The following is a 26,670-nucleotide window of genomic DNA, read 5'->3' on the forward strand; positions in this document are numbered from 1 at the left end:
CGCCGCACGCAAAGCAACCCCCCGCCAGCCAATGACATTCGAGAGCATGCCCAAGGCCTCCAACGATAGAGCTCTCGATTGGTTCCCTTTTAGCCAATCGACAGCCAGATCTTGACGATCGTCCCGCCCCCTGGCGGACGCCGGCTGCCTCCTCTTCCTGCACGTAAAGATGACGTCACCCGCCCCGCGCCGCGCTCTCATTGGTCTGAGTCCGGGTCGAGTCCCCGCCCCCCGCCTCGCTCCCGCGCGCCGTCAGCCAATGGGGCGGTTTGTTTGGGGTCGCGGGAGGGGCGTGCCGCGGCGCGCCTAGCAGAGCCCGCGCTTGGCGCCCCGCCCCCTCGGCCCGGCGCAGGCTGACGAGGAAGCGGAGCCGCGGCCGCCCGGACCCATCGCGGCCCGCGTCAGGGCCGAGCCGGGGCGCCAGGGAGCCGCGGCTCCGGCCGGCGGTGCCGTGGTTGCAGGGCAGCCGGGGCCGAGAGGTCGCCGCTCCTGCCGGGAAGCGCTGCCGCCGGCAGCCTTGGGAGCGCCGCTGGAGGCCGCGGGGGTCGCGGGGCGCGCCGGCCTCCCCCCGAGCTGGCGGCTGCGAGGCGCGGCCTGGGGGTGCCCGGAGCCCGGGGAGCCGGAGCGGCCGCCGCCGGGACAGCCGGAACGCGGAGGCGGCGTTGATGCGGCAGGTAACGCTGCGGGCCGGGCGGGGAACCCGGGTCTCCTGTGGGCCGATCGTCTGAGCGCCGGCGGCCGTGAGGGGAGAGCAGACGGACCGCGGGGCGGTGCGGGACCCGTGACGGGCGGAGAGAGAAAGGGAGAGCGGTGCTGGGTGGGAAGGGCGGGGATGCGGCGAGGTGAGCCCGGCCGGAGGGATGGGGGGAACGGGGAGGGGGCCGGGGGGGCTGCATTGCCCCGAGGACACGCTAAAGGCGGAACCCTCCCGTCCTGATGATGGGCTGCAGTGCCTGGTCGTTGCCCACGGAGCCGAGGGTGGGGGCAGGTTCAGCCCTGCTGAAGGGAAGGACTTTGAGCACGGGCTGTCAGAGCTGTGATAGTTCTGTCATCGTAACAGCTGGAAGCGTCGTGGCTCGGTTGTTTGGAGGAGCCTTAGTGTGGGTAGCTGGGCTCTGACAGGGCTTGATGTGAAGTTTAGTATGGAAGTTTCAATAGGGATTTAGGTTTGTGGTTCACACCAACGTATGGCACCTTCTGTGAAGAACAGAACGTGGCCCCGCATCCTCCTGGGCTGCCGGGCGCTGTTAGAGGGCAAAGCATCGCTCCAGTCCCAGCAGCGTGTGCCATGGGCTGTAGGTACGTGCGCTCCCCCGATGCTCCTGGTGCACTTTAAAGCACTTTATTCTGCTATCGGCCCGACGTGCTCTGACCCCATCGCCCCATGGCTGCTGTTCTGACTTTCCTTCTCTCGTGAGCATCTCTTTGCCCACGGTTGGAGCTGGCTGCGGCCGCACAGCTGCCGTGGGGAGCCGCAATGTGTGCGTTGTTCTCCCGCTTCTTGGGGTCGGCCTTCCTTCCATTGGGGCTCGTGGAGGTGCCGCCGTGCTCTCACCGGCGCGGTGGTTGGATTGCAGCATGCAGTGAGCCCGAGCAGCCCCGTGCATGTGCCCAGGCCGGGCGCGGTGCTCCAGGTGCGGCCCGCAGCGCGGTGGGCACGTTTTGAGGCGCAGGCCCAGCTGGGCGCCCCTGGAAGCCCCATCCCCGGGCACAGAGCGCCGCACGACCCGCGGAGGCCGCGGTACCTCCGTTCGGCCTGGAGGCGGCGGGGGGGTCCGCGGCGTGTCCCCCCCCGGGGCGCGGAGATGCGGGGGTCCCTCCGCCGCCGGCGGGGAGCGCGGGCAGACGTTGCCGAGGCGGGCCCGGCCCGGCCGCTGCTGACAGGAGAGCCGCGCCCGGGCGATGCTCCCCGCGGAGGCGGCGGGACCGGCCGTGCCCGGAGCCCCCCGGGTGGAGCGCGGCCCCGGGGAGGTGCGGGGTGGGGGCGGAGGGGAGCTGGAGATCTTGGTCGCCGCGGCCAGTCCCAGCCCCAGCCGCACACACACAGGGAGGAGGAGAAGCCGCCGCCGCCGCATCGAGGAGCATGGAGCCCCCCCCCGCGGCGGGCCGGGCCGGCTCGGCCCCACGGTGAGGAGGGCGAGGAGACCCCCCCCACCCCCCACCTCGGAGCTCCCGGAGCCGCCGGAGGGGTGGGATGGGGCCGAGCCTCGGGGCCGGCCCGACCGCGCTGCCCCGCTCCGCCGGGCCCGGCGCTGCCTCCCTCGCCGCCTGCCGAGCGCTTCCAGCGCCCGAGTTCGCCTCGGCGATTTCTCCTCTGAAGGCGGCCCGCAGCGCTCCGGGGGGGGCCGGGGGGACCGACGGGGGAGCCCCGCCGCCTTTTGGGCCGCTTTGGAGGGGGTTCCCGCGGAGCTCTCCCCTCCCGCCCTCGGCACAGGTTGTTGGGTCGGGACAGCAAACGAAAGGGGATTTAGTAACAAACAACGGCGGCCATGTTGAGAGGAATTTCTGCAGCTAAACTTCTCCCCTCTCAGCCCAGGGGTTTCTCCCCCGCTCTGGGGGGCTCCCCGGCCTGACTTCATGTCTCTCTCCTTTCTTTCTCTCCTCCCCGACAGGATGACAGTGAAACTGGGCGAGAGCGGCGGGGAGGAAGGGGTGAAAAAGCTGGGCAAGAGAGCAGGAGGAGATGAGGAGTCCCTGGAAGAAGAAGGGGCAGGAGGAGGAGGAGAGGCAGCTCCAGGCAGCAGCAGCACAAAGAAAGAAGAGAAGATCATCAACAGCAACACTACCGGCAGCCCCCCGCCAAACCCCAGCTTAGCCCAGGCCTCGGCTGCCCTCCAGCCCTCCCACAGCCAGGACCAGCATCATTTTCTCAGGTCCAGTGTCAGACCTCAGAGCAAGAGGCTGAAGAAGGATCCCCAGGCATCCTCTTCAGTTGGCAGCAGCGCTGCAGTGAAAGGCAAAGGTACCGTATCTTGGCACCCCCAGAGCCCACGGGGGGGGGGTGGGCTGGGGATGGGCCACCTGTGTCTATGGGGGGTTGTCATTCTCTTCCTGCAGATGCCATCTTTTGTTTGGGTTTGGGGAAGGAGCAGCGGGGCCTGGTTCACACAGCAGCTGAAATCGTCTTTGTGTCCCAAGGCTTCAACTTCTCTGCTGTGCCCAAAAATGGGGGCTGATGGGGGGGGCTTATGAGGGGGGGTGGGGGGGGTTGTGTGTGGAAGAGGAGAATAAGAGTTCAGTGATTGGAGCAGACCTTCCATTCCTGCGTTTCATCCCTGGAGTTTTAGGAAATCTCTGTGTTTTTGATTAGGAAACCAGACTTTACCAGGCTGTGTGATCAGGTGGCTGCGCCCTGAGCTCCGTCCTGGAGTCATACAAATTCAATGGGTGGCAGTTTAACCAAAGGGGGGCGAAGCAAACCCGGAGATGGTGTTGATTCTCCCCAACAATTTCTGTGACTCTTTTAAGCTGTTTGGGAAGCGTCTTTGAGGCCCGTTTTGAACTGTTTGTTCCCAAAAGGTTTGTGGGTTGCCCTGGCTGTGTTATGGATCAGGGCAGCTCCGTGCAGCCCGATGGGGGGGTTGTTGGTTGGTTGGTTTGGTGGTTGTTTTTCTCTTTGAAGGTTTCATCACACACATCTATGCACACACGTACACACCTCTATAAGCTTTCCTACCCCTGTAGATGCTTTCCTACCCCTATAGATGCTTTCCTACCGCAGCACTGAGGGTGACGATGTGACTTGTAGTCAGAGCTGCTTCTTTCCGAGCTGGCTGGAAGGCAACGTGGCCGTGTGAGTCTTGGTGCTATTGTGTGTGCTCGGCCCTTCCCAGCCATCACCTGGCACCACATCTGCGCTGTGATTAATGTTGGCCACCAAAGTCCCCGAGTGGTGATTTCTGTTGAATTTTGAGGGAAAATCACTTGTGGATTTCAGGATTTTAACCAGCCGAGTTTTACTTTGTTTCAGCAGACGAGAATAAACTCTGCAGCTTCAATGCATGTTGGGCATTACCTCGCTGTTTCCATGTGCTGCAGTGGGTGCGTGCTGGGCAGTAGGTGAGCGTTAAGGGCTGTTACGCAGTAAGAAAGCAGCCCTTGGCACCTGGTGCTGTTTTAGTTGTTGCCATCTAATGGGAAAACCCTGAGCTGGATTATCGCTGTTTATGGCGTGGACTGAAGGATTCTTGGTGCCTCAGTAAGTCCACGTTGGGACATCAGACGCTTTTAAGTGAAGGCCGCCTGTGTGTGCTGGTGGGAGATGGGCCTGTCCCCGACTGCAGTCAGCTCTGGGAGTGGCGGCCATTGCTAGAACACAACTGTAGTTTCACTCCTTCTCCTGGCCAGCTTAAGTGTGAATGAATTGAAGCTGATTTCCCTCCTATGGGTAGGACTGTAACTGCCAGGTGCTGGAGAACAGACCTGTGCGGTGGGGTCTGTTCTGTGTAGGTTGCTCCAAAAGTAATGCCTGCCAATAATTTCTGTGGAAACTGCAGCAGACCCAAGGAGCAGGATGATGCTGTTTGGTGGAGCACATTGTCAGCTAACAACCAAGCACTGTTTCTCAGCACAGTTACCTCCATTAGCGGTGCACTTTTGCCAGTGATGAACAAGAGCTGCTTGTTGTGCTCATACAGATTGCAGCAGCAGAGCTGCCCCGCTGTCCCTGCTGCTGAAATGCACCACCCGCTGAAGTGCTGAATGAAGTCTCTCTCTAAGTTAACTTCTAGTAGAGAACCAGTTGAACATTGAACATTTCCAATCAGATTGGGACTTCAATCCCTGCACTTGCTGTCCCACCAACTTTCTCTTCCCCTCTAAGTATAGAAAAGATAAAAAGCTTGGATGCCTTCAGCAACCTTTTCTACCAGCCCTGGAAATATGAATCTAGTTTATGATTTGCTTGTTGCAAGCAGCGCGATAACTGCAAAGATAACGTTGATCAGAAGGAGTGTTCAGACCACACTTAGGTCTGGTCCCCTGAAACCAGGAGCTTGTTTCTGCTGTGATCTTTCAGTAACACTCGGTAAGCCTTCAGGTTATATCCAAGTGGCCCAAGTATTCCACGCTGTTCCTGAGCGTGGGTTTTAGATTGAGTATGGGGGCGTCTTTCTGTGAAGCTGTGAGTGGTGAAAATAAGGACGTGAATGTGGTCACCACGTTAGTAAAAGTCACTGTTGTGTGCTATAGCTTTACTATGAGCTCACGTAGGGGGCTCTCGGTTCTGTGGTTCTTATCTGTTTTGTGAATGCAGTCAGGAGGGAGCAGCAACAGAACGTGGTGATGAGCTGAAGATTGAAGGCGCCTGTCGTGCAGTTGCTCCAGATTTATTCAGAAAGCGGATGAGAAGCAGTTTTCTTTAAAACAACAACAAAACTCAGCTGACAACGTGAACAGGATTGAAACATCCCATCTTCCTGCGCTGTGTAAACCTCATTGGAAAGCATTCTGTAGTTTGCTTCAGCCAACCAGCGTTGCTTGTTCTGCAGTGTGTGAGTGCAGTTAGTTAGTGTGACCTCCTGTGAAGAAGCTGAACGTACCAAGATAACTGATATTTGCACTTAACAATGTGATTTTACTGTAGCTTCCCAGATCCGTGTGCTGTGTGTGTTGTGGCCTTCAGGTGAAATACTGTTCCTCCATCATTTCTCTAGGGAATGAATGAACGACTCCTTAAAAGCTGCCAGTACGGCCCCTTGTCCTAATATTCTTAACTCTGTCCATCTCGTTTACCACCAGTGCTTCTTCCATCCCACCCTGACGTATCCATTTATCCTTTATTCTCTCTCCCTTCCTAAGGTGGCTGAGGACCAGAACTCCGTGGTATCTCAGGCCACAACAGGAGGATTTTGTTTCCTGTGCTGTAGGTTTGCAAGGTACAGGTGCAGATGGAACCTTGCAGCAGGTTTGTGCCTAGGAGACGTGCTTACAGTGCGTTGTTCAGAACCATCGGATGGTTCCTGGAAATGAAAAAACTTGAAAATGACCGATTTAGTTTGAGATAAACCACAGGACATAAGGGACGGTGACTGCGCAAGTGGAAACAGCAATAAGTTCCTTTCTTATGATAGGGAATGGATGGTTAATGCTGGAAGATGCTGTCTCTATGGAGCACACTGCTGCGCTGGGCTGCGTGGCCCAATCTGAGATGCTGCCTCTTAGCAAAATGGGGGACAGTGTGTTTTGGGAGGAGAACTTACTGTGATCGCTCAGGTTGTCCTGGAGGCAGAAGGGATGAGGTGTCCTTTGGGGCAGAACTCTCTGGTTTCTGATCGCTGTTAGAACGTTACAGATGCTTGGTTTGGTTTCTGCTGTGGATGAATAGCACACTATAAGCTGGTTGATAACGCTTTTAATGGTATCTTCACAAGAACTTCATTTTAGGAGTGATTTAAAGGAAAAATAAAGAATTTTCCTTCTCAACGAGGTTTGGGGAGTGTGACCTGCTGCTTACACACAGCTGTATTGCCTTCCTGCCATGTCTCCTCCCTGTTTTCTTCAGTCCCTTTTGATCTCTGCTACTTGCAGAGCTGGTGATTCCTCACAGTTGCATCGGGGCTTTTTATCACTCTCATCCCACTATTTCTGATCTCTGCTTTTTGCTGTTCCCTCACCCCCAGATCGTGTCTTTTTGGGGTGCCAGCAACTGACAAAGGCACTGCTGGGCCCTGTTACAAGTGTTGCACCAGAATCTGGGGAAGGATGAAGTGCTGGGACTTGTCTCTGGGATAGCCTGGCTTGTTTCTGTACTTTCCTAGGCTGAATTCCCCTCTTGTCCACGAATCTTCCTGGGGGTCTAATATTCCTCATGTTGTTTTGGGGTTTTTTGCAGGGGCAGATAATGGAGGGGCTGCATCTGGTGGCACGTCAGGAATACACCCCAGCAATCCTACCGGGAATTCCAAGGCAGCAGCAAGGAACCTGGGCTCCTCAGCTGGAGAGAAGGAGGAAGGGAAGAAGGTGCGGCGGCAGTGGGAGTCGTGGAGCACAGAGGACAAGAACACATTCTTCGAGGGACTGTATGAGGTAAACGTACAGGAAAATAACCAGGTTACGTGGTTTCATTGGCTACGGGAGTGCTGCTAAAGAAGGTTGATTTTAGTGGGTTTTGCAGGAGAGCCACCATATGCTGACGTTGCTTTGTTGACTTTTGTTACTTTTTAGAAACAGCCCAATAACAAGGTGGCATCCATAACTGGCATCCATTTTACATAAAGAAAAACACTGCCATCCTTACGCTGTTGAGTTTTGACACTGAAACCTGTTTTCCCACAAAGAGCCCCCAAATGCTTCACATCGTTTCAGTTTTCTTACAAAAAGAGATTTTTGACTGTTTGGTTTTGTTTGATTTTCTTTTTCTTCAGCACGGGAAGGACTTTGAGGCCATCCAGAACAACATTGCTCTGAAGTACAAGAAGAAAGGCAAGCCAGCAAGCATGGTGAAGAATAAGGAGCAGGTCCGCCATTTCTACTACCGCACGTGGCACAAGATCTCAAAGTACATTGACTTTGATAATGGTTAGTATGCAGGGAAGTGGGCTTAGTGCAGAACTCCTTAGTGCAGAACTCCCGGGCTTATGAGTGTGAGAGTCCGACCTTTTGGAGTCATCTTGGAAAGCAGGAATGGTGGGAATGAGAAACTAAGTGCTGGCTGGGGAGTGCTGTGAATGTGTTGTGTGTTTACGAACGTAACCACAGGCTCATCCTCTTTGCAAAATGCTTCTCTTTATATCAGTTCACACTGCAGTAACTGCTGATCTCGGTGCTGGGGAAAAGGCAGGTTTGAGGAAGTTTCTGTTCTCAGGAACACACCCCAGAGAACAGCTCCTAAATGACAGCTGGTCAGCCATGACTTCAAGCAAACTGACTTTTGCACTTCTTTGCGCTTCTTGGTGGAAGTAGCCTGATACAAATCTGCATGGTGAAATGTTTAGTTATACTTGAAATGAGCCTGAAGTTGTGACATAAATTGTGTTAGTCAGGAATTCCTGTGCCCTGTTTCCTACGTGACATTTTTTCTTTCCTTCCCCCGTGTGATAAATGGGAAGGAAATTGGGCAGTTGTATGAACTGCTCGTGGTGTTTTATAACACTGTGTGGTCATTGATTTTTGTCAGATGTTGCTCTCCAGTAATGGGCAGTGAGGATTCAGGTCAATTTGTGGATAGCCTGCTTTGAAAAGTGGTTAAAGAAATCTACTGCAGAGTGAATAGACTGTACTCACACACAGCTCTGTTGTGTGTTTTAAAGTATCATTATGAAGATTGTTAGTTCTCCTGTTAGCTTTATGAATTGTCTCTTTATGAACTTAACTTTGCTTCTTCCTGAAATCAGGTTATCTAAAGAAGGGTTTACACATCTGAAGTGCTTCTCATAAGGTGTATCCTTAGGGATTTTTGTTTGTTTTCCACATCAAGACACTGAAACGAACCAAGCCATCAGTATTTAATTTGTGGAATGCTACAGCAAGCTCTGTATGGGAAAACTTAAGCAAACAAAGTTGTCTTGGAGGAGTTTCATCTGTTTTTTGGATAATGTTAAGACTTGGATCTGTACCTATAAGGTCTGAGATCCCATTGGCTGTAGTAATTGAAGAGTTTGTGCTGTGCCTTGTTCAGCTTTAGTGCTGATCAAAATACACAGGTCTGAATGTTGAGGTTAAGTAAGCTTGCAAGTCCAAGAACACCAAACTCTTGATGAATAGACAAGAATAAATAGTTCTGATTAGTACATCACAACACTTGGAGTGCTGTTACAGCTATGTCTGTCTGTTAGAAATAGTAACGTTTCTGTGACGTGTGTTAATCAGAAGGAGGGGTGTTTGCAAAAGCTCCTTCAGCCGAATGAGTGCAATACTTTACATAAAGAGTTGTATACAATTTCTGGGGAGCGTATGGATGTTTTGTAAGCATTGTCCTGGTAGTAAAGTTGATGGAGCTGAATTAGCTCTGTTTTGTACGTTGAACAATTGGATGTTTGTTTAAATCCTGCAAAAGCTGCTCAGTCTCCCCTTCAGTGAGGTGTTGGTCTCATTGCTAAAGATGTGAGTCATTCATCTGCTCACAGAACGCTCTCCTTTTCAGCGCTGAAAGGAGTATCTGCATTTTGATGATGTCATCTCACTTGTACCTGTTCTGTTTTTTCAGTGTTCTCTCAAGGGCTGAAAAAATCATCCCTGGAGCTTTATGGCCTAATCTGCTATGGAGAACTGAGGAAGAAGATTGGGGGATGTGAGTATAAATGGTTCCAGATGACTGGAAATTATTTTTATATGGTAGAATCAAAAGTGTCTGCCTTGAAGCTGGCCGTATCTGGTACAGTTACTCCTTGTTCTGCAGTTCCTTACCCAGTCCTGTCTGCCCAGAAATTGAGAAAACTTTGTAGACCTACTGAGAAACAAAAGTACGTCAGGGCTACTTCCATCATTGCCACAGGGAGATTAACTGTACAGTAAATAGATTTGGGCATAAATAATTATAGAGACTACAAACCAAGTTATCATGATGCCTACTTTAAGACATTCAGTGTGGTGAATGGAGGAAAGGTGCAACTTATGCATGTGTTTTATTATTTCCATTTCCTTTCCTTATGAAGGCTCAGAGCTCTTCATTATGCTGTGCTGCCTTAGCAACAGAGATGGAGCAGGCAGATGAGGAAGCTTTCTTTCTAATACTGCGGTGTCAGATTAATGCACAACGCGTAGCACCGAAGCTGTGGTCATTTAATTGTAGAGTGAAAAGTAGTTTTCATTGCAAGGGCCATGGAAAGCTTGTGTGCTATGGAAACGGTTTGTAAAAATGAAGCCCATTTCTGCACCATTGTCTTTCATAAGAAGAAAACGTAATATTTTTGGAAACCAAACAGCACAGAAATAAAGGTCAGGACTGCATCACTTAAGACTCTAATTTACCATTTTGTCCTTTTGCATGTAAAGGTATGGATGACAAGAATGCAGCCAAACTTAATGAGCTCATTCAGGCCGGGTAAGTAAAAACTTATTCCTTAAACTCACAGAACGGATTGTTGGATGGGTCATTTTTTTTTCCATAAATGAAGGGATTTTAAAAACAAATGTCTTGTGGATTTCTGGAGGTGGGATGTTCCAAGGGTGGCATTTCTACAATGAAAAGTAAGGTGATTAGAAATAAAATAATAAAGACATGGAATGCCTTTGTGAATCTGCATTGCAGACCCTTATATTTCTTAGTTCCTGCTGAGATGGTTGTGTCTGTACCACTGCTGTGTACATACAGTCTTCAGTGAATGGTGCCTGTAAATTCTTCTCTTCCAATATATTCAGGGCTACGACTGTTCGATACAAGGGCAGAAACCTTCGTATTAAAGCTCCAATGTGCAGAGCTTTGAAGAAGCTCTGTGACCCAGACGGTAAGTGGGAGATGCTGGGATGTGAGAGTTTTAAGAGTTGGAAGAATATGAGAGTGGGCCTGTTTGAATGTGTACGTTGCTGATGGGGAAATCTGTGCTATTTTGCATTTGTGTTGGGCACAGATATGTCCCTGTTCTCTTAATGTAGCCCTGTTTGTTTGTAGAATCTGCTGACTTTAAGATCCACCTCGCTCTCATAAGTCTTGAGTATGGCAGTAATGAAGTTACGGAGGGTATATGTACACCATACAAGAAGGGCACAGCTTTGCCAGTTTTGCTTTTGTTGTATTTGAAGATCAGTCTTCCTACTATATCAGTGCAAAAACGGGAGTGCATTTTTAGCATTTTAGACTTTTTTTAACCTTCTTTATTTCAGTCCTTCTCCCACCCCCCAATAAGTAGAATCAGTGCAGTTTAAAGGTCTGAAATACCACACTTGTGCAGAGTTTCCAGCTGCATGAGATTGACCCTGCAGTGTCCAAGGCAAAACATAAACGTATTGGAACAGGAATAATCTAAGGGAGTAGGCTCCATCCACTGGTAAAGCTGAGTTGCTTAAGTTGTCTATAGGTGGTGCTGATACCTGGGATGCTTTTTTCTTGTGTAATTGGGCATATAGCTTTCTGCTTGAGCTTTCTTGCTTTGATCCGTTCCCTGTGTGCTTCGTCTCCCTTCAGGCATTAGTGATGAAGAGGACCAGAAGCCAGTTCGTCTTCCTCTCAAGGTCCCTGTTGAGTTGCAGCCACGAAATAATCACGCGTGGGCTCGAGTGCAGAGCCTTGCCCAGAATCCACGGCTCAGGTAACAGAGACCTGATTTTGGTGCTCAGTACAAAACAGAGAAGCATGTGGGCAGCATTCCAGCCTATTCTGTCTCTTACGATCTCTTACGATCCAGGTGGTGCGTAGCTGATAATTACGCTGTGCCTTGCTTGAACTACTCTGCTTTAGCCAAATCTTCCCATCTTCTCAATGTTGTTTGGTTGTTTTTCTGTTTCTGGTAGAACATCTTGAGTGATGGCAGTCAGATTTATCGGGTAGGCCTCTAGATCTTTCACAGCTGCAAGTTTCTTAGGTATCAATGTTGCCATTTTTGGCCAGCTGTTGTTGTACTGTTTGGGGGTGGTGGCTGTGTTCTCTGTGCTGTGTTACAAGATGCCAGTTTGCTCCCATCATTCCCATGTCAGTGCTGAGGCTCTGATTGGAATTTCTGCTGACATTTTTTTTCACTATTTATTTGCTTCATCTCGTACACAGGATGATTGTGGAGTTACATCGGAAGGTTTCCAGCCTTATTGAATTCCTGAAGCAGAAATGGGCTCTCCATGAAGTGCGCATTGTATCCTTTTCTTCCTTGGTCTGTTCTGTGTGCCTTGGCTTGGGACCAATTCTCTTCTTATAAGTTCATCTAAGAAATGTAAGTCTGCTTAATAAACTTATCAGCCCGTGCTTGACGAAGATGGAGGTGGTACCTCAGCATCACTAACGTACGTGAAGGTGCATTTGTGGGAAATCCTGTAGCACTTCATTCACTTCTGCCTCACCTCTTCTATGGTACCATCCCCACAAAAGCATGTTAATAATAAGTGAAGTCCCCAGAAATTTAGTTAGTGCTTGTAGCAGATCTTTGGTATAATTTTAATCAGCTCAGGGCAAACTTCTGACCATCCAGCCTTCACATCTATGCTGAATAGAGAACACGCACCCCTGCTTAGCTGTTCTGTTCATTTGCAGAGCAGGCCATCAAGTGCTTGTTCTGAAGGGACAGACAGTGGTTATAATCTTTAACACATCTGTTGTAGCGTAAAACACTAGAGGAACGTCAGCTGCAAGACTCCAGAGATTCAGAAACAAGAGGCAGCCTCTCAGAGGAGAAGGTGATGCTTCATCTCTTTCCAGGAGAGAACTGTACACTCACCCCCCTGCCTGGGGTAGCCCGAGTGGTCCACTCCAAGGCTTTCTGCACGGTGCATTGGCAGGAAACTGGCAAATGCAAACAGAACACAAAAGACTCTCATTTATTGCCACCCGCACAGATTTTGGGCATACAGAGTGGTCAGGGCACAGCCAGGGGACAACTGAAGTACCCGCGGGGAACAGAAGGCAAGAGTGTTGGAAGGGTTGAGAGCACTACAGAATCAAGCAGAACCTCTCAGCCCACAGCTGAAGTTTCTGCAAGCACTGAAGATGGCTCTGCGGATTCTGGTCTGGTGGAAGGAGCAGCCTCAAACCTCGGCATCACCACTAACTCCCTCAGCAAACTGCCGTCTGGACTTCAAGACCCAGAAGGGAATCACGAAAAGCAGAGCTCAGCAGCCTTCTGCGTGGAAGGCGGGGAGGCCTTGGCTAGTGACCAAGCAACTGTAGTAGCATCGTGCAGCACAGCTTGTGCCTGCAGTAAGATCCCTGATGTGGAAGAGCTCTCTCTGCTCGATCCATTCCCGCGGTACATGAAGTCCTGTCAGGATCTGATTGTCCCAGAGAAATGTTCCTGCACAGACAAACCGCATGGGAAGGACTCGACTCCGGCAGCTGGTGATACTTCTCCTGTGGCTTTTCCAAGTGGGAGGAGCACAGAGACTTCTGATTCCTATTCTCAGCTACTGAGAGGTGGTGTGGCTTCACCCAGCAGTGGCTCAGCCAGATGTGAAGCTCAGACTAGCCAGAGCCAGCAGCTTGACGCATGTACCAAGGAGATAACAGATGCGGTAATGGAGGATTCTCAAGAGAAGCTGAGCTCCTCGTTTCCACCTCCACCTCAGGGACAATCTAACACGAAGTCTCTCAAGGATGACCCGAGCCGGCTCTCTCAACAAGTTAGAGAAGAAGGATGGAGCCTGCGAACTTCTGAGAGCCTTACGCTGGCTGAAGTCTACCTCATGATGGGCAAACCGAACAAGCTGCAGCTGGAGTATGACTGGCTGGCTGTCTTGGAGCCGGAAACCCAGGATGCCAGGGAGCAAACATCTGAATCGAGCGCTGTTCCTACGTGTGCTACCTTCCACAAGCAGAGACTCCTAAATTGCCTTCTGAAACTCATCTCTACTGAAGTCAATCCCAAACCGGTAAGTAGCTCTTCTTTACCCCTCAGATGCTGAACTCTTATTGGAAGTGGGGAATAATTCCTGGTCCTATTTCATTCCTTGTAAATCAGTAACCAGCTCCGTTAAGGTTGTGGAAATTCCCATGTTGTTAAAAAAAAAGTCCATCCATTTTGCTGCGGGGATTTGACCTGACTGTGCCCCATCTGCCTTTTAGCACCCCGCTTGGGTTCTGCTTTGTCTCGAGTCTCAGCAGTATTGCGGTGAGCTCAGCAGGGCAGACATGAGCACGGTTTGGTGCCTTCTTTCTCAGATTAGAATTCCAAACAAAAGCCACAATCCTGAATTTCTGGTGGTAGCTCAAATGCTGCCGAGTGGAAAAGCAATCCATTTCTATGGGACTGGCCCTACGGTGATGTTCTGTGGACGTTCTGAGGTTCAGGGATGTGTTCAACATATCTAGGAAGCCAATTTGTTGGTAGGCAGACAGCTGGGAGTGAACGTGCTTTCCTTGTTGTGTGCTGTAACCAGATCTGCCACTGTGACAACCTGGCTGCTCTTCCTTCCTTGTGTAATTAATTGGAACTTAATAAAACATGCTTTTCAAGATCAAAAGAAGCCAAATTCAGCAGATCTGACCGAATTCCTGCAGTGAAGATACGATGAGCTGAAGATACTATTTGCATCACATTCCAGCATAGGATGCAAATGTGTCTCTCTTCCCTGACACCTGTGGTCTTTGATCTGCGTTGTTTGGTGCAGGCCTAGTAACAGCACAGCCTCCTTTTTGTTTCTCATTTTACAGTCTTATGTTTTGAGACGTTCTAAATGTAGACCCATCTTCACTCAGCTGCAGCTCCTGGCTCAGACTCTGAGCTCTGAAGCCTTCTGGTGCAGCATCAGGCAGACGTGGGAATATGGCACAGGTCTCTTCTGCCATCTCCTGTGGGTGGCACGTGTGACAGTCAGGGAAGATGCTGAACAACTGCAGATAGGAGGAAGGGCATCTCACATCTCACTGGACCTGAGGGAGGAGGCAAAGGAAAAACCACAACATGAGGCTGTTATTATTTACAAATGTTTTCTCGTCTTTTTGGCATTCTTTGTCTTGTTCTTTCAAAGCTGCACCTTCTAACACATTCCAATAGAAAGTAATGTAACCTTTATCCTTTTCTGAAACATGAGGAACAAAAGAAAAGCTCCTTGTGGCAGTGAGAGTCACAGAACAACGTGCACTTCAGTCAAGGATGGTACCTGCTGCCTGTCTGAAGGTACCAGGTCCTGATTCCAGCTTATGCAAATGTCTCCTAAAGTAAAAGCAGCCCCTCTTCTGTTACTGTGCCAAATCTTTGTCATTACCTCTGCTCTTAAATTCATACGGGAAGAATTTCAGCCTTCTACCACATGCTCACAGAGGTGCTGGTTGTAAAATGCTTACAGGTATTTTAGTATGTCGGGGTTTTTTTAGTGTTTCCTAAGTAGAATGAGTTGAATAGTCTGTTTGCTGTAACAGTGGCTGATATTCTTTTAACGTGCTTGTGTTTTTAGACCCCTGAGATGAGCTCTGTTGCCACGTCACCTATAAAGCCTACTCAGGAGGAGCAGTCGCTGACTCCCCCAGGGAAGGTGATCACCATCAGCACCAGAAGTCCAGGCTGCACTCGAAATCAGTCTGCCCTTCGCAACAACAAGACGTTTTCTCCTGCTGCTGCTTCCAGCTCCTCAGGTGAGTGTTCATAGAAATCTGTTTTAGGGGATCAGACGATGAATACGTCATGCCATGACGGACACATTCCAGTCGTGTGACCCTGGCAGAGTGAGTATTCCTACCGTTAGGGGCTTCATTGCTGAAGCACACGGTATATTTGCTTTAGGGTTGTCCTAAGTTCAGTTCTTTGAATCTTGCAAAGCAATCTGTCACCAATGCAGCTTTCAATCCAGATGTCTCAGCAGTCAGTCTTGGAGACGATGCTGGCGTTTGCTAGGAGAGGAGATGGGAGGAGGTATGGGATCTCCAGAGAGTGAAGGCTTCCAGAGCTGGGAAGTAAACACATGGCATAAAGGCTGTTGGTAAAATTAGCACTGAAAAATGTGTGTCATTCTCTTGTACAGTACCAGTCAAAGGCAGTCTGAGTGACTTCAGCTAATCTGTTTGGCTTGAACAGAGGAGCATGAAGTGCTGAACACAGCATCCTATCTAGTTTGTTTATCTCCCCAACAGCTCTGCTTGAGAGTTTTCCACACAGAGGAATTCAGTTCCACCCCTTTGTTTCATCTGCTCCTCCATGTCAGACACTGCTCTGAGTGCCCCTTTGCTGCCATCTGACACAGCAACAAAACATAACAGGCTGTTGGTGGGAAGGTTCACCTCTGCTGCCACCTACCAACATCTGCCTCTTTTGTGGGCCAATTCAGTGAAATAGGAGGCATTACTTTTGGAACAGCCCCCATGTTTCAATTTCAGAACCCAAACAGATAATGGCAGGGCCAAAGTCTGTAAGCCTAACCTCTCTGTATGATGCTTCAGTTACCAAATAGTTGTTTTCGTCATCGTTTCATTTAAATTGCACTAAAATCTTCCAGGTTTGAGAAACCTCCCCAGGCCTCTGCTGGTGGCTGGGCCTTCAAGCTCTGGAAATGCTGATGCTGATGGTGGCCTCTTTGCAGTTCCTACAACTCTGCCCCCCAACAGCCGCCACGGGAAGCTGTTCTTGCCCAGCAAGGAAGCAGAACTGACCTTCCGGCAGCACTTAGACACAATCAGTGTAAGTGAGATCGGCGCGTGAGGACGGGCCGTTCTGTGCCTGAGCCAGTTGGTTGATCACAACCGGCTAAAGATGTGGTGAATTTTAGTACAACTCCATTTGCTGTACTTAATTGAAATATATATATGCAGTCTCGATAACGGCTTCGTACCAGGCTGTGGTAATTCAGCAGTGAAATGACTTTTTATGGGGCGAAATCTTTGTTCCCATAAAACAAGAAGAGAAACACCACACTGCTATGGAGAGCTTCATTGTTCCAGCAGAGCGTTGGGGGAGGTTGGACACTGTTCCTGAGTGTTTCTTTTTGAATTAAGGAAATGGGACTTAAAGAGAGTCTGGGAGAGACTGTTAGGCGGTATGAAAGAAAGCAACATGTTAATAAACAGTTGCAGTTTTATTGAGAAGGAGCTTAGGGATGTGATTTATTGTGTGTTGCTCAATAGACTTTCTAATGTTCTTCCCTAGATGCAGTCCGACTTCTTCTTGCCAAAGCCAAGGAAGCTGAGGAACAGGCACTTGCGAAAGCCGTTAGTAGTACAGGTGAGAATGTGCAAAGTGGGACCACAGGCGTGTTGGAGGGTCTTGTGGCAGGTGGAGAAGATACAGAAATAAATCACAGACAGAAGAGTAAATGCATGTTTGGGGAAAAGAAAGGAGTTACCGGCTCTGTGGTAGAGCAGGAGACCTTGAAAATGCACACAGTTGAGTTTCTGGTAGGGAGACACTCCAGTTTGTGCAGTTCCGTTTGTTTTTAAGCCTCACAAATGATGCAGCCGCTTCTTTAATTCATTCTCCTTCAGTTGTGATGGGAGATCAGTTTCTCTAGATCCAGCCCTTAAGCTCCAGATACTGCAGTACCTTGGGAAAGCTAAAAATGATCGCACGAATAACCAGGAAGGATTTCAGTTCTAATCCACACCAACTTCTGTGCCCAGGAGGAGCAGTTTACACTCAGCTTTTAATAAAGTGTGGTTTGATTTGTTGCTGTTTCTGTCACGCAGAGAACGCTGCTCCCCAGGCCATCTGGAAATCCGTCCCAGCACGTGTGTTCCTTTTCTATCTTATCCAACTCGTCTATTACAGGTGAGTTCCGGGTATATTCTTCCAATTCTTTCCTGCTATGAGGTGTCTGGTTACTCTGCGTAAGGGAATAACTTTTAAGAAGAGGAAAATATCTTTTCAAAACCAAGATGCTTTTTTTCTATAGGATGTAATCACTGCTCTGGGTCATATAACAAACTTTTCCTAGCACCTGTGATGCTGTTTGTTTCATGTGATGTAAACAATATGCTGCCCACTTGTCCCTTCTTGCTGATGTGCATCTCTGGAGTGCAGTAATAATACAGGTGATCTCAGCTTCAATCTCAAAGTCAGCATCCAAGCTTAGAGGTTATCCTCATTTAAAAGGATGAAGGCAGCTTCAGTTACACAGCAGCATTTGCTGTTGCATTTCTGTGGGGGGGCACTGCTTGTGTTACTGTTTCAGTCTGTACGTCTGCTGTTTGCAGTCATGGAAGCTGGCTGCTGCTTGGAATGAGTTCATTTTTCCTCTTCCACTCCACTGTGTTGTGCCCTGCTTTAAAGATGTTGGATTTCATCTGCTTGATCGGTATTCACTCTTTCACTTAGGGAGAGGCTCATTTCGGCCAATCCAGTCCTCACTGACTAAAGCTGCTGTCTCTCGTCCCATTGTGCCCAAAGTTCTTCCAACGCAGGCTACCAACCATCTGTCCAGTAAGTCATTTGTTAAGCCACGAAAAATAAGGTCTGTCCTGGTGTGTGTTATGTTATATTGGTGGTTTCTTCTTCCTGGGTTAAAGTGGTTTGTGCCTTTTGAAGTTCAGGAAGCCTTTAAGTGTTGTAGATGGTCCTGTAATTAGAGTGCATGGTGACATCGTGCAGCGAGTTCCTCTTAGAGGCTCAGAGGACCCTCTGTGACAGGAAGACATTTGGATGTATACGTGGATTTTAAAAGAGCTGGATGATGATGTTCATGCAATAACCCAAGTTTATATGTTGAGACTAAATTGCTGCTGGAGGCAAGGTAACAAGGGAAGGCTGTTTTAATGCATCCTTGGTTAAAGTATAGGAATTTTCAGGACAACAATAAAAAAGGAGAGGGCAGAACTAAACTGTCCTGATGTACCTGATAGCATATTGAATGGGACAGAGAAACTATGAATGTTCAACTGAAATGAACGTTATACTTGATGAAGGAGCAATTGATAGAGTTGGTCGGATGGTAACTTCTCTTTTTGCTTGTAATAAGTTTTGATTTACTGGCCAATTTTTAAAAACCTGAGTTTATTTAGGAGAGTCACGGGTCCTTCCTTCACAGTTACCTTGTTGTAATGTGTCTTTCTTGTTGTTGTTCTTTGTTTTGCTTCTTTCACCAAAGGTGCTATTGACTTGGCAGCTAAAAGTGCTGGTATTATCCCTGGGAGCCCTGTGCCTGTCCTGGATGCAGATGGTTTGTCAGGTGTATCTCCGCTGTCACCAGACAGGGTGAGCACAGTGGTAACAGGGCAGGAGTCGACGGCTGCGCATCAGAATGGAAGCATCACCACTGTGGAGGTCAGAGACTCTTGAATTTGCTCTTCTGTTGTGTGGAAAGCTGTAGTAACGATGAGTTTTCTCTTGTAGCTTGCTATTAGACATGACTTACCATGGCAAGCCTAGGCTGTGCTGCATGGTGTGTATTCAGGGGCTGAGGGTTCAAATCACCATTGCACTGAATGGATTTCCATCCCATAGAGTAGCTTTCATTGTGAGAGCGCAAGTTGTCCATCCAATAATCTGGTCTTAAAGAGAAACAGCATCATTTCAAGAGGCAGTGACTCAAAAAGGAACATGAGGACAAAACATGGACTTGTGTGGTGCATTTGGAATGGAAACCAGTTTCTCACTGCTGGTTCCCTTTGCTGTGATCCTTGATACACGTCAGTCCTTGTCATTTTCTCAGGGAGTTGATGGACCATTTTGAAAGGCAGAGTATGTAGAAAGAACGTGCATAGCTGGTGATACACACTTCTCTCATCTCCCCAGCTCTATTTCCATCATCTTAAGTGAAAGTGTGACTTACGTGATTCCTGCTGTTCCTTTTAGGGATCAGGCCCTGGGTGTCGAGTTCCATTTATCAGCCTACCAGCACGTCACGAGCAGGAGGCAGTTCTGGATGGTTTTCAGGTAGTATGTGTTGAAAGAGCAGCTGTATGAAATGGGTAATGCTTTAAAAACACCACCGGTCTTACTAGCTACATACCCTTGTTCTCAGATGGTTGTATTCCATTGTTGTCTTGTAGAAATGAAAATGTAGCATCTGGAGAAATGTAAGGAAATTCAGAAACAATGTTTAAATTCAACTGGAGGCCGTCCTCTAGAAATGCACAGGTGTGACATTCTGAAGGATGTCCAGGTTTGACTCGCTTACAATTGCTCGGCAATAAACTACGTGTGTATTTTAGACACTGCAGAGAAAGATTTCAACAGTTGGCAGCCCTTTGCTGAAAGGGCAGTACGTTGTTGCAGTGCATTGCTGAGGGAGGAATAATAAGCCTAAAAACACGATTGTAGCATCAGCATCCGCTTCAGAAAATCACATTTCTTGATGCTGGATGCAATTGGGCGCAGTTACTTACAAGGCAGATGCTGCCATAGTTACTAAGAGCATTGCCATCCTGTCCCCAGCTTCCTTCTCCAGTGGTCCATGACTTTGCCTCTGATGGGTACAGGCAAAAAGGGTAAAATTCTTCCGAATCTGCCTTAACATAGCAGGAGAACCAGCTCCCTGATCCCAGGCACAGAAGTGAGGCTCACTGGCTTGTAGTTTCCCAAGTCTTCCTTTCTCCCTTTCTTTAAAACAGGAGTGGTTTCCTCCCGTTCAGTCTTCACCTGACAGCCACGACTTCACAGATAGGACAGGAGAGCAGCTTGGCAACCACGTCAGCCAGTTTAACCAGAACCGTGGGATGTTTGTCATCTGGTCCCACATTCAGTCTCATGAGGCAGTCTCAGACTTCATCTGCTCTTAGTCTGGGACAGGTTTTGCTCCCCCAGTCCCCACCATGAGACCGAGGGATGTGAGAGGTGCAGCCTGGTCCGGCCCAGCCTTAGGTGCTTCCAGAGGGGGTATATTCACAACCTTGCTGGGCAACCTGTTCCAGCATTTCACCGCCCTCACCTCCAGAATTTCTTCCTAATATCTAGTCTAAATCTACCCTCTTCCATTTTATAACCATTTTCCCTTGTCCGGTTATTGAAGTGCCTCCTTGGCTTTCATGTAGGGGAGGGATGTTTTATAAGATGCTTCAGTTCTTTCTCCTGGACTCTTTCATGTATTTGTGTCTCTTTTATTAATGAGGAGTCCAGAAGTAGATGCAGCACTTCAGGTGTGACTTCACCAATGCTGAGGGGAAGGAACTCCTTCCTTGATGTGCTGTCGGTGCTTTTCCTAATGCAGCCCAGAACACCCTTAGCCTCCTTTGTGGTGAGGGCGTATTGCTGACTCGTGTTCAGCTTGGTTTCTACCAGAAAACCACGTCCTTCTCTGCAGAGCTGCTTTCCTGCTGGCGAGCCCTTAGCATATATTGGTACATGGGTTTGCTCCTGCCCAGGTGCAGGACTTGGCCCTTCCCACAGAGCTCTATTAATGGTATACAACTACCTGGGAACGTGGGTATGTAACTGGTAACGCCTAAGAGCTTAAGGTTATGGGCTGAGAAATATTTGTTTATGCTTACAGATATTTAATACCAAAAAAAAAGTGAGTTGTACTTAATGATGAATACCCAAAATATGGAAGCAGTTTTCTGTAGTTGAGTGAGGAGAATATTTTGGGGTATTTTTGAGCATTAAAAGAAATACAACGATTATGTTCTGTTAGATGATGAGTCTTCTTGTTGTTCTGTATTTTAAACTCTATAATATTACCTGTTGTTTAGAAGCTAAGCTGGTTTTTCTCAGCGATGTATGTGGGACTTCCATAACCGCGTGAACATTGAGCTCTGTTTCTTCTGACAGGGCACGTCAGTCCTTTCTCTGTCAGAGCTGTCCAAGACTCCCCTCCAGAACGGCCTTTCCACTCCTCCACTTCCTTCATTAGAGGCTTCCAGTACCCGGCTCTCTCCTCCCAATGTTTCAGCTCTGCTGGATATTTCTCTGCCTGGACCACCTGAAGATGTACTTTCTCAAGGAGAACCTGCCACTCAAATCAGTGATTCAATCATCGAAATAGCTATAAGCTCTGGTCAATACAGTAAGTCTGCGCTTAGCAGGGTCTGCCTGTTAATGTTAAAATTAATAATAATTTAAATACGAAATCCTCGTTGTTTTGTACATCAGCAGAAATTTTTTGGGAAGCCGTTTTTGAACTTCCCAAAGATGTGTTGGAAATTCGTTGCGTGGCTGACCTGTCCTTTCTGATGTATGTGGGTGGTTTGTTGCTGTTTTCAATGTAAATGGCTGTGACTTTGCCACATTGACTGAACCGGTGACTCCTGATGTTGTCTTACAGGTGAAGGTGTTTCTCTTTCTCCTGCCAAGCTGAATGGCAGCGACAGCTCCAAAAGTCTTCCGTCCCCATCCAGTAGTCCTCAGCAGAACTGGATTGCCTCCCCCAGCCATGACCCCCAGTGGTACCCCAACGACTCCACAGACTCGTCCCTCAGCAGCTTATTTTGTAAGTGTTGCTACATGAGGAAATGTGGGTGTGCAAAAAATCAAAAGACACAAAACCTCTGTTTGTTATAGTGGTCCTTTGGGAAATGGTTAAGTAGGAGCCCTGTGGAATTTTACCTTGTTTTTTCTTTTTGCCTTGAATGCATTTTCTCACTCTTCACAAATCTGTTCTTAAAACGATCCTGTTGCTAAAACTGGGGCAGAAATTGAAGCCGGTACCTTTGGGTGAATAATCCATTGGTAAATCTTTGGAGTCTGCTTGGAGCCTGACTCATCAGCTGGTTCAGACACTTTGGGTGCTCTGCCAAAGCAAAAAGGTGCCCTTGGCTCTGCTGATGGAAAATAGGCTTCGCTCAGATCTTGGTGAGCCTCGCCTCGGAGATGAGATCATTGAGTTTATTTGTTGGGGATGGTGGGTTTTGGGGTTTTTTGTGTGTTTGCCCTGGGTTTTGTTGTTGTTTTTTTAGTTAAACTTAATGAGCCTGCACTTTGCTGATGGTGTTCGTACTGGCAACATATAATTATAGGAGGTAGAAGAAACAGTCATCCTTCATTAGCAGTTTCCTTGTCTTCTTTGTCCTCACGTGGCAGACTCTTCAGTGTCTTACTGATGTGCCTGTTCTTTATAGCGAGTTTCATATCCCCTGAAAAGGGACGGAAGATGTTGCCAACTCCTGTTGGCGCTGCCAGTGGCACCTCCTTACTGGGACCCAGCCTTCTGGATGGCAACTCACGGGACTCTTTTGTATCACGGTCTCTGGCAGACGTAGCAGAGGTACGTAATCAAATCGCTTCCAGCTGGTTTTGCTTCCTTTTTTAGTACCTTGTTATTACATTTTGTCCATCATATCTTCCTGCAGTACTTCAGACAAAGGTGCTTTAATATCTGCACTGTAGCTTAACAGATGAGTTTACAGTCTCGAATGAATGATGCAGAATGATCTCAGATGAGAGCTGCTGTGTGAAGCTGCTCTGGATAACTTGGACACGGGCTCTTTTTGCTGGAGGAGGTCATGTTTGCCTTGTTGGATGTAGCTCTGTTTTGACAAGAGGAGTTTTAATCCTCCCGTTAATTCTTCTGTTCTGTGTGTCCTACTTTATGGAACAGGAGTTGAAAAGACAAAGAATTAGAGAAGGATTAAATATTGATGCAGCTACATTCCAGATGGAGGACTGGTAGAAAAAATAAATAGGCCCAGAAGGAAGCAGCGTGAAATGACTAACACTTACTGAACATGTGGTTATCCTCTCTATGGTAGAATTCTGTTTGTTTGGAGGAGGCGGGGTAGGCCATAAAGGAAAACTTTATCACCTTGAGGATAATCAGACAGTGGAACAGGTCACACAGAGGTTGTGCAATCTCTGTCCTGAGAACTTCTTGAGACTAATGAGGGTAAAACCCCAAATAAGGTCATCTGTCCTCCCAGGTGGCCTCACTTTGGACAGTCTGCAGACACTTCAGCTCCCTCCCAGTTGTAATTAACCTACGATTTACAGTCACTGGTTCAGTGTAACAATATGCAGAGTAACTTTGCAAGTGCTTGTCCCAAGGGAAGAAAAATGTCATTCCTCTATTGGATTTGGATAAAGAAGTTCTATATAAACTTTATAACCAGAAAGCTGGTGTTGATCCAGTGTTTCTTTGAGCTTCAGAGCCTGTGCACAGCTCCACTTCCTGGTGTAAATACAAAGATTCCGCAAACTGAGCATCTTTGTGGTTTTGAAGTGACAGCCCTTGATCTTACAAAGTGCCTTCAGAGGAAAATGGGTTAAGCCTTAATTTTAGGTGTGCCAGAGCTGCTGCAGTGTTCTGTTGCTGTTGTAGCAGATGCAGGCTTGTATGGGAGTCTTCAGAGGAAACAAATGTCATTAAAAATAACTTTAATGATGAGAAGATTCTGCGAGGCCTATTATTAAGCGTCCTGCAGAATCAAGTTTTGTTTACAAAAAATGCAGATATTAAATAAGATGCAATATATATATATATATATATATATATATATATATATATATATATATATACATACATACATACAGGACGTGATCCTGGGCAACTTGTTCCTGTTGACCTGGCTCGAGCAGGGGGTTGGACAAGGTGATCACGAGACCTTCAATGCAACTCAGCCTATTCTGTGAAACATCCACTGACACATGGCTCTTCTTTTCTGTCACGTCTCTTACAGGTGGTGGATTCCCAGCTGGCTTGCATGATGAATGAAAACAGCATTGATTACATATCTCGTTTTAATGACCTTGCCCAGGAATTATCAATACCTGAGCCGACGCGCAGGGAAATTCTGTTTGATGGAGGAGGAGGTGGTCCCCCTATTGGGGATCTCTCACAGTGAGTGTATGAGACCAGCAGGCTGGTGTAGACTGTTCAGCTTAAGTTGGAGCTTGCAGTGCTGGATCATGGCAAGAGCGGATTGCAGCAGCTCAGTTGTCCCTGTCTTGGTGCACTTCTTTCTGAAAAAGAAGCATTGTCTTCAAAGGTCTGAAGAACTACTTGCAGGTCCTGGAATGTGCAATATCCTGGGAACAACAAAACGTGGAATGATAGTACAGAACACGGTGTGTCCCCTGCATCAGTGATGTAAGATGGCAGGTATGTGAGACAGTCCTGGACTTGTGCTTTGGAACGGCCGAGGCAAGAAGCTCAAAGGGGTATTGCCAGAAGCTCCCCTGCGTGAGTTGTTTTTGCATTGTACTCAGATGATCATGATTTGGATTCCACACTGAGGTTGTGGAGAACGAAGGGTGTGGGCAGGTATGGGAACTGTTGTGCGTCACGACACGTCCTGGTTGGCACTCGTATGAATTCAGTCACACTGAAATTTGTTGCGCTCTCTTCAGAGATGCTGCAACTCTCTGATGCTTCACAGACCTTTGTTTCTTCGGCTCTTTCTTTGACCATTCCAGCAGGGGCACAGCCTGCTTGCTTGTTTCATAGGGGAGCTCAGCTTTACCCTTCCCCCACATTGCATGGATCCCTGGGGAGTTCACCCTACTTTGAAACCCCTCCACGCCTCCCAGTCATCCTGACTGCACTCACGTCCTTCACCTTTGAGATCCTTCACCCCGTGAGTCGCAGGGTGCTCTTCCACTTTCCATGAGGAACAGTTGCTTTTTCACCTCAGGAAACACTGCAAAAAGAGCTTATCACTATGAAAGCTTTGTCCTTAGTTTGGGCTGTGCTGAAAACCTGTATGTATTGCTGTCTTTCTCAAAAAAAAAGGCAAAAAAAAATAACAAAACAAGCCCTGAGGAATTTCCCAGGAGAGGAAATAGGAAAGAATAACGTAACCTGTGGGTAACAAACACATCAATGCTCACGTTGTTGAAATCTGTCTTGTGTCGCCATGAGAAGCGGCACCAAGTCCCAGCTGGATGCCTTCGCTCCTCGTTCTGAGTTCCTGGTGCTCTGTGGTACCTCAGGGCATCGCTGTTCATTATCGTCCCCCAGGCACTGATGGATCTGCAGCTCCCTCTGCTACATCCCAATGCATTTAGTGGGATAGCGACTTTTCCTGTTTCCTTTCCTTCTGGTTTTGAGAGAGATTCCTTATTGTGCCCCTTTGTTTAGCACTTGTCTGCTCCTCTTTGAGCTATTTTAAGTCACTCTGAAATGATCCAAGGGGCCATTCCCATATAAACCTCAGCTTTATATTGCTACTAGACAAGCTATTAATTCCTAAGCAAACATTCAAGCAGGCTGTGCAGACCTTTGGGTAGGAACAAGCCGTGACTTTGCCAGCTTAACAGCTGCCTGCTGCACCGGGGGCAGCTGAGGAGGACGAAGGGACACTGAGCACCTCCAGTTCTGGTACCAATTGCTGTAAGGCTTTAGTTTCTCACTAGTTCTATTGGTAAAGCTCTGCTCTGCTGACTGTGTGTGCAAAGCAGGAGCTCCGAGTGGCTCAGCGGGGTGAGTGTCAGAGCTGAGTGTTGTTTGTCACAGCAGCTCGGTGCTGGTTGTGCTGACATCCTGCTGCACAGCGGGGCTGCACCGTGTGCTGATGGTGCTTTTCCTGCTGGGTGCTGCACCTCATCAGCCACGCGGCTCATTTTCTCCTTGATCACTAAACCTACTAAGCATAGGAATACTAATAGTTGTTAGCGTGGCTTTGTTAAGCCTCCCTCAGCACCCCCGTTTATATTGACACTGAATGACGTAGCGTGGATCGGATCGAACCTCGCCGACCATCTCACGACTCGCAGATCCCGGCGTGGACATAAAAGTTGCCGTTTGGGGTTTTTTCACACTCAAACTTGGGATGCATCGATAAGGAAAGAACCGCACTTTTGTTTTGGACTTTTCAGCCCTTTGGATCTTGTCCGTTCGGAGCAGTTTGTGAGCATTAAATGAGGGGGAGCCCGGGCAGCACCGCTGGGTTAGCGGCAGCTCTTGGAAGGTGGGAGCTGCTCGAGGAGCTTCTGGTCCCGGCAGCAGAACCCGATGCTGTTTCTCTTACTCCTAGTTAAGCCATATCAGCCGAGGTTTCCAGCTTGTTTGAGATGTGAATTTGTTTTATAGACTATAAATATACCGATATAGTGTATGTATAAAGCAGAACGCTTGTCCCTACCGATTATTTTTTTGTACCATATTGTAAATTATATTATTTATTCTTTACCGATTTTGGAGGAAAAAAAAAAGAAAAAGAAAAAAAAAAAAAAAAAAGGTGTTTTGGTTATTTAATATAATATACAAAAGCTGTTCGACTTCCTCTGTTTGGATTTCCAATTCAACTTGTAAAGCTGTTTTTATTCTTGTGCATAAATACATACTAATACTTGGTCTAAC

General features: G+C 48.2%; 1 protein-coding gene across 3 annotated transcripts; it reads left to right on the forward strand.

Moving 5' to 3' along the window:
• Window positions 1-356: 356 nt before the first annotated feature.
• CRAMP1 (cramped chromatin regulator homolog 1) lies at window positions 357-26,663 on the forward strand. 3 transcript variants are annotated; one of them, XM_072349449.1, is made up of 21 exons: window positions 357-674; window positions 2,613-2,962; window positions 6,833-7,026; window positions 7,365-7,518; window positions 9,146-9,229; window positions 9,934-9,982; window positions 10,300-10,385; window positions 11,063-11,186; window positions 11,642-11,723; window positions 12,187-13,449; window positions 14,974-15,151; window positions 16,009-16,190; window positions 16,656-16,730; window positions 17,192-17,273; window positions 17,820-17,924; window positions 18,589-18,764; window positions 19,296-19,376; window positions 21,210-21,444; window positions 21,703-21,867; window positions 22,496-22,641; window positions 24,050-26,663. In XM_072349449.1, the coding sequence occupies exons 2-21, from the start codon at window positions 2,614-2,616 to the stop codon at window positions 24,212-24,214; spliced, it is 3,975 nt and encodes a 1,324-aa protein (XP_072205550.1). In that variant the 5' UTR covers window positions 357-674; window position 2,613; the 3' UTR covers window positions 24,215-26,663. The 3 variants fall into 3 exon arrangements, with proteins under 3 accessions (XP_072205550.1, XP_072205548.1, XP_072205551.1); XM_072349447.1 differs by lacking the exon at window positions 357-674 and adding an exon at window positions 2,011-2,127; XM_072349450.1 differs by lacking the exon at window positions 357-674 and adding an exon at window positions 2,410-2,434.
• The last annotated feature ends 7 nt before the right edge of the window (window positions 26,664-26,670 follow it).

This window comes from Excalfactoria chinensis, chromosome 14, assembly GCF_039878825.1.
Source record: "Excalfactoria chinensis isolate bCotChi1 chromosome 14, bCotChi1.hap2, whole genome shotgun sequence".
Lineage (NCBI taxonomy): Eukaryota > Metazoa > Chordata > Aves > Galliformes > Phasianidae > Excalfactoria > Excalfactoria chinensis.

Excerpts from the sequence above, each read along its gene's own strand:
- CRAMP1 (XM_072349447.1), top strand. The coding sequence starts at position 2,084 with ATGGAGCCCCCCCCCGCGGCGGGCCGGGCCGGCTCGGCCCCACG. Across the intron at positions 10,386-11,062 it reads GAAGCTCTGTGACCCAGACG|GCATTAGTGATGAAGAGGAC; the intron begins GTAAGTGGGAGA and ends GTCTCCCTTCAG. Across the intron at positions 19,377-21,209 it reads CAGTTCTGGATGGTTTTCAG|GGCACGTCAGTCCTTTCTCT; the intron begins GTAGTATGTGTT and ends TTCTTCTGACAG.